This window comes from Eriocheir sinensis, chromosome 35 (assembly GCF_024679095.1).
Source record: "Eriocheir sinensis breed Jianghai 21 chromosome 35, ASM2467909v1, whole genome shotgun sequence".
NCBI classification, from domain to species: Eukaryota; Metazoa; Arthropoda; class Malacostraca; order Decapoda; family Varunidae; genus Eriocheir; species Eriocheir sinensis.
The window spans coordinates 4,746,085-4,752,892 of NC_066543.1; the positions used below are offsets into that span (position 1 = coordinate 4,746,085).

Consider the following 6,808-nt stretch of genomic DNA (forward strand, 5'->3'; position numbering starts at 1 on the left):
GGGTGACTCTCGGGAGTGTCGGTGTGGGTGCAGAGTTAGACCGTTTGGTGCTATGATTTTGTCTATTTTTCAGCAGCAGTGCATTACACCAGGGGGGGACAGAAAATATAGTTGTTAAGTCTCAGGTGCAAGCTGCCTTTTTGAGAGGGTATGGGAAGACCTGATCATGGGGTGCCACTTAAGGAGCAGAGGAAAGAGATCGGGAGTGTGAAACAAGTCTCCCATATTGCTTCCCATCTGCCTTGTATTCATGTCAGGTTCTCCTACACATGCATTGTCTCCATCTTCATGTTTGTTCACTGGCACGGCCTTTGTCTCCGCCACACTTAGCATGTCATCCAGGTAGTTAAATGTCACTTTAATATTTGTCAGCAGCCTAAAAGATTCTCCAGGTATCTTGTTGATATGCTTCTTTGGAGAAAGGTCATTTTACACTCACCACTCCCAGTTCTTTCATATGAGGCTTTCATAATGGCTTCTGTGTGGTTACTTTATATCTAGTCAGAAGTAAAGGCAAATGCAGAAAAAAACATAGATCAGGGAAACTAAACCAGCCACTCCTTTATGTTAAATTGACCTTTAAGATACAATGTACCAGGAGAGAGAGAGAGAGAGAGAGAGAGAGAGAGAGAGAGAGAGACACACAGAGAGAGAGAGAGAGAGAGAGAGAGAGAGAGAGAGAGAGAGAGAGAGAGGGAGAGGAGAGGAGAGGAGAGGAGAGGAGAGGAGAGGAGAGAGAGAGAGAGAGAAAGTATGAGTACTTACACTTCTATTCATACATGTGCTTACATGTTTTTCACAATTGGATGTTTGCAGGAAACAAGTGATGTCATCCAGGGTGGAGGCCGAACGTGACGGTGTGGTTGTGCCGCTGACGCAGGAGGACTACTGCATCAAGACTAAGGTCAAACCAGATGCTGAGCCTGTTGACATGTACGACTTTTATGATGATGACTACGATATTGATGACGATGATGAGGAAGAGGAGGAGGAGGACCTCTCAGATAATGGTCAGTTTTCCGACTCCGTTTGTTATCACTTTACATTTATTTCGTCAAAGTCAGAGTCATGATGGCTATACTTATGAGCAGGGATGTTGTGTGTTGACCCACAACACTCTTCTCTATTAAGAACATAGTATTTATCATGTTATTTACATGACATGCCTAACACTTAAAAGCCTTTGTAGCAGAAGCTGCAGAACTGTGGTTAGGTTTAATTCATGCAACACTTTTTCCTAGATAGAACACCATTTCCTCAACAGTGTATACAAGAAATGGTTGACAACATTTATTTAGAATGCTGAATGTTTGGAATTTAGGAGTTTTATTGTCAGTTTTCACCATCAAACTCCATGTTTTGAAAAGTTTTTTCCTTCTACATATATCTTTATATGAGAAACACTCCTGTCTTAGAGAGTAGTACAGTTTATTGTGGATTCACAACATTGTTCATTAAGATATTTTTGCCTACTTTTCCCACTTCAGCGGAAATTGATGACGGCGATGACAGTGGAAACGGAGAGTCGTGATAGGCTGGCGGCAGCGGCATCAGAGGACAACTGGTTTCCGGCTCGAGTGCTTAAACGTCCATAGAGGAATAGAAGACAGAAAATATGAGTCATTCACGGTATAACTGTTCATGGTGTTGCTGACGATGTAAATGGATCTTGCGTTTCTCCTGAAGTGCTGTGGTGGTGTGGGATGAAGGTTAGTGGACAGCACCCCTCCACCCTGCCTCCCTCCAGACACACACACACACACACACACCATGCTTCCCTCACACTTACTACTATTGGTCCCTCACAGCTGAACACTTTGCCCCATATACTTTTAAGGACTAGGCTCCACAGAACTAAACATTTTGCATCAGCCTGAGGTTGTAGAAGGCCTCATTAAGCTGCAAGTTTAGTTCCATACAGCTAAGGACTTAATAATTTGCTGGTTTGGACTGTGTCACATTAGAGTAAGAACATTGTTTTCAGCTGAGGTCAAGTACAGTAGAAATTAGCCTACACATTTGGCTCTTCAGCTGGTAACATTGCACCACAATTAAGAGTTTAACTTCACAACAAAGGGACTTACTCAAAACAAGCATAATTTTTGGCAACACTGAACAAATGACTTTCTTCTATATAACAGAAAATATACCACATTCAGCTGAAATTTAGAACACCATGCAGCTGAGGAGAGTCGGGGACACTTCCAGGAGTGGTAGATAATGGTAATTCGCTGGTCTCAGTGATATTCTTTACAAACTGCAAGTGATGGAATCTGACTAGTCTCCTTATTTTTTTTTTTACTACTGCTCCAGCTGCCTGTGAATTTTGGTTGACATGCCAGCCGCAGTAGAAGGAACAGTAACAAGAGGGATACACGATGTTTGCAGTTATCTTATATAGGTTTTTTTCTTTCATGATAAGAAGGGTATCACAAAAATACAAATATTGTTTTTGCAATATATCAAATATAATGTTGATGGGCTTGAAAACTGAAGGAAAGTGTGCAATCACAAGAAAATATTGATATTTTGTAGGTAGATAATTGCCTGCACTTCATACTTTTAAAGTTTCTAATTATTGGCATTAAGAAAATGTAAGTGATATTTAACAATGAGAATGAGTGTAGAGATGAATGTGACATTGTGTTGCCCAGTGACCTGTGTTTTCACCTCTGAGGAAGCAGGACCCACAGGCTAGCAATGTGTGGTGTAGGATAATAAAATTAGTAGTAATACTGTGTATATTGGAGAGAGTATCCCAGTAATGCCATGTCAAAAAGAGTACTTTGTTTCTTTTCTTCAAAAATTCTTGCTGCAAAGTTGACTCCCCAGCCATGTTACTTTTCTCTTCACAAACAATAATTCCATCCAAATTTATATATGTACTTTACCCATGATGGCTGGAGTGTGACCCAACTACACAGTGAGTTAGGGAGCGAGTGAGGGTAGGTTACTATCACATTATGGGTCACTTACTGTTAAGCTAACATCCAGACCACTTCTGAACCACTTTATGGGCACTTTTCTGGGCCACCAAGGAGCTTCCTTCATGAATGCTGAGTGTTGGGAATTACATTAGTATACAATGTTAATTCATAATGACTCCCTATGAAGTTTACTTTTTGTGAGCTAAGTGATCTAAGGGGAGAGTACGTGAAAGAGTTGAGATGAAAGTTAGATGGAGGAGGTTAATTGCAGGAGATTCATTGTACATAACTCATTGTCATATTTATAATCACCTTTTCTGTGAACAAATGATATGAGGCATGTTACCATGATGAGGAAACAACAGGAGTTAGAAAGTGACTAAGTTCTCTTACAACATTTCAGCAGCTCAATGCCTGTGGATGGACATTTGCTCATTTCTCTGTTGTGTTCTCTCAGTTTTGATGTTGAATACATTAGCTTCAGTAGTAAAAAAAATATTGGCACATGACTTAGCAAGGTAGCTAACTTACCTTGTTGCACCATGTAAAAAAAATATCCTGGATTTGACATTTTAGAAACTGGTTTTTAATAGCATTCTTTGTATAGTGACAAAAAGATATTCTTTGTATGTATGATATTTTTCAAGTTGTAACAACATGCTGATTTGTGCATTAAGCATTTAAGTATTATGTGTAGTATTTTTGTTCCTAGTGCGGATATTTCTATTGAAAGAAAAAAGTCAAGGAGATGTGAAATGCTGTACTGAGCAGAAAGCAAACTGCTGCACTTTTGTATGATAAGTAATTTAAGGACAAGCAGGCTTCATTTAGTGTAATAAAAAAATATTGTTACAACTCAGTGTTTATTTCTTTTTACATTGTAAGACAGTCGTGCAGAAAATTGGTATCAAGTAGGGAACAGTATGTAAATCAGATAGTGCTTTGTCTGCTTGCTGAATTTGGCAATAGCATATTACAGCATTAATCAATATTTTTGTCAATTTGTTATTCTTTGGCAGTGGTGGGCATGGTTCCGCTAATTAGCAAAGCTAACTTTTTCGTTAGCTGATTAGCATTTTTGCTAACTTTGGAAATAGTTAGGGGACCAATTAGCTTCCTCTCAATGTAGTTCCTCCTCTGTTAACTTTAAGCCCACTAAAAAACTCATACAGGTTTGTTCTTGTCCGTTGTGAGCAGACACGGCACCAGTTGAGCCACATACCCCAATAATTCCAGGGCTTCCACTTTTGGGTAAATTACACCTTAAAGTAGGCTAATTGGACAATTATTAGGGAAACTTTTTGGTATTTTAGGGTAAGGCATCTTCCATTTACAACTCTTTGAACTCGTGATTTAATAACAAGAATTTGATATTTTCTACCTGACAAGAAATAAACTTAAAATAATAAAAATAAAAGTGTTAGTTATGGAAAAAAGTAAAAAATGTGTACATTTGTGGGAAATCTTGGGTAAAATATGTGGATTTAGGATAAACTGGAAACTTCTTTCTCTTCTTGTTGTTGCTTGTTGGGCTCTTTGTTCAGTTCAGCTGCCACATTGTCACTTTGAATTCATGTTCATTATTGTCGCCTTGTTTATTGTTATCGACGTCACGGAAGGTGACGTGAGTGAGGACGTTTTTGTTCCGCCTGAGGATGCTGACCCTATCAGCGAGCCGGCAGCAGCTGTGGGTGAGCTGGAGGACACTCAAGCTGATGGCTAGGAATCCCAGAAGCTCCAGAACCTGTGGCCCCACCTGGAGAAGTATACTTTGTCCTTAAATCAAGAGATATGATGAATGCCAATGTCTTGCACATCCAGTGCATCATGTGCCACCCCAAGGAGACCATGCATGCTATACCTTTCTGGAAACTTCCATGTCTAAGCTACAACATACTGAAATTTCAGGTCACTAGATCTGTTTTTAAGGGTTTTAGGGCCAAAATAGTAGACCGAAGCTAAATCCATATAAAAAGTTAGCGGTTAGCATTAGCTTCCACTAATTTTTTTATCAGTTTAGTGGTTTAGCATAAGAGAAGCAAACTTTTTAGTTAGTGGATTACAAAGCTAACTTATCAGTTACTGGTGCCCACCACTGCTCTTTGGCCATAATACTTGCTTAGTTTTAGGGATATATGAATTATGTAACTCCAGGTTATTTAAACCTATGTTCATAGAGCATTTATCCCTTCTAGGCAGGAAGAGAGGACACAGGCAGAGGGAGAGGTGGTAGTTTTTCATCAGAATGATTAACCAATTTGGATGGTAGAACAGCCCAACCTTGCAGGCACGAGGGTCCATATACTAGCAACTATGAAGAAACTTATCTGTGATTACATGCCTAACCTAAATAATTTTTAATTATGTATATATTAGTATTTCAGCACTAGGTAGTGAAGATCATGTAATAATAAATTATAAATCTGAAAATGTAATGAGAAGTTATATGATGAGAAGGGGTGTTGTGTTACTGTTGGGAAGTGATGCTGACAGGGATTTCAGAAAGAGTAGAAAGTAAAGAAGGGAAAAATAGCCCTGAATACTTGAACTCGAAGCAAAATACTACAGCTGCTGAGAGCATCAGACTCTTTATCCTTCCCATCCCCATGGCCTCAACAGTCATGATAAAAGGAGAGGTGTAGGCCCTAGACAACACTGTTTGGCCCACCGTTGTTTGTGGTGCAGATAGACTTAGAAATTAAGTTAATTTTCTGTGCTGCTTGGCTGCTGCTGCCTCCTGCTGCACCTTGTCTGAAGCCACGGCTGAAGGTAAAGTTAAAAAATGTAAGTCAATACAACTGACTCCATTAATGGTATCGTGGGTGATCCTAGCAGTGCAACAAATTGATATCTCAAAACACTAGTAGGAATATCTTGATACCCTTCACCACCCCCCCCTTTTTTTTTTTAATTCTGTTTTGCTGGCGAGATGGGAGGCATCAAACAAAGGTCATGCTATCCACATGATCAAAATTGATTGCTTATTTTTTCCCAAACCAAATGCGAGAGCTCTGAATTAAGCTACTGTTATCTTTTCAATAGCTAGAGCCATTATTATATATATATATTTACAGTAAAGGAAGAGGCTCAAGGGCAAAAAAAATACATGAAAAATAAGCCCGCTAATCACTGCTCCTATGAAAAGTGGCCAAAAGAGAGGTCAGTTTTGGGTGTGACAGCGTAGGGAGTGGATCAATTGTGGAGTCGTTGACCGAGGACGACTTGTGGAGATACAGTTAGAGACCACCAGTGAAATGGATCAGTAGGGTGGATGAATACATGAGAGAGAGAGAGAGAGAGAGAGAGAGAGAGAACGTGTGTGTGTGTTGGAGATACGTGCAGAGACCACCAGTGAAATTAATCAGTTGGGTGGATAATTATATGAGAGAGAGAGAGAGAGAGAGAGAGAGAGAGAGAGAGAGAGAGAAAGCATCCTTAAGAATATCAATAAATTGCCCGTAAAATTACCTTCCTTTCCAGTGCCAAGAGGGTAAGAATTGATCAGGAAATAATGAATGGTGGCGTCTTAGAGTTAGCGACGGAAAAAAATCGTATCACCATTAATACTCCACGTAGAGGATGTCTGAGGATACGAGTGCATTCTCCGGTAAATTTAGGTGGAGTTGAGTGCCAGGGACGTAGGAATTAGCTAGGGATTAAGGAATGGCATGATCTGGAAGTTAAGTAAGGTGATGGCACAGAAACATCCATATATCTCACAAAATGTTAGCCCTAGCGCCATTTTGAGGCCAGAAATGGAGCTCTCGTCCCTTTTTAGTTAATCACATTCTGCCCTGACTGGGGGTTGGGATGGCATGTTCCTCCGTTCTCCCTTGTCGTTTATCTGCAACAATAAACTATCAATTAATCAATCAGAAGCT

At 39.8% G+C, this 6,808-nt stretch overlaps 1 protein-coding gene across 1 annotated transcript in view; it reads left to right on the forward strand.

The window, feature by feature from the left end:
• Positions 1-3,782, forward strand: part of LOC127007300 (ubiquitin-conjugating enzyme E2 R2-like) — a 50,559-nt gene extending 46,777 nt beyond the window's left edge. Inside the window, exons 4-5 of the mRNA XM_050878088.1 lie at positions 817-1,010; positions 1,488-3,782. Coding sequence (XP_050734045.1) covers positions 817-1,010; positions 1,488-1,531 — 238 coding nt within the window. The 3' untranslated portion in view covers positions 1,532-3,782. The remainder of the gene's footprint in view (positions 1-816; positions 1,011-1,487) is intronic.
• Positions 3,783-6,808: the final 3,026 nt, after the last annotated feature.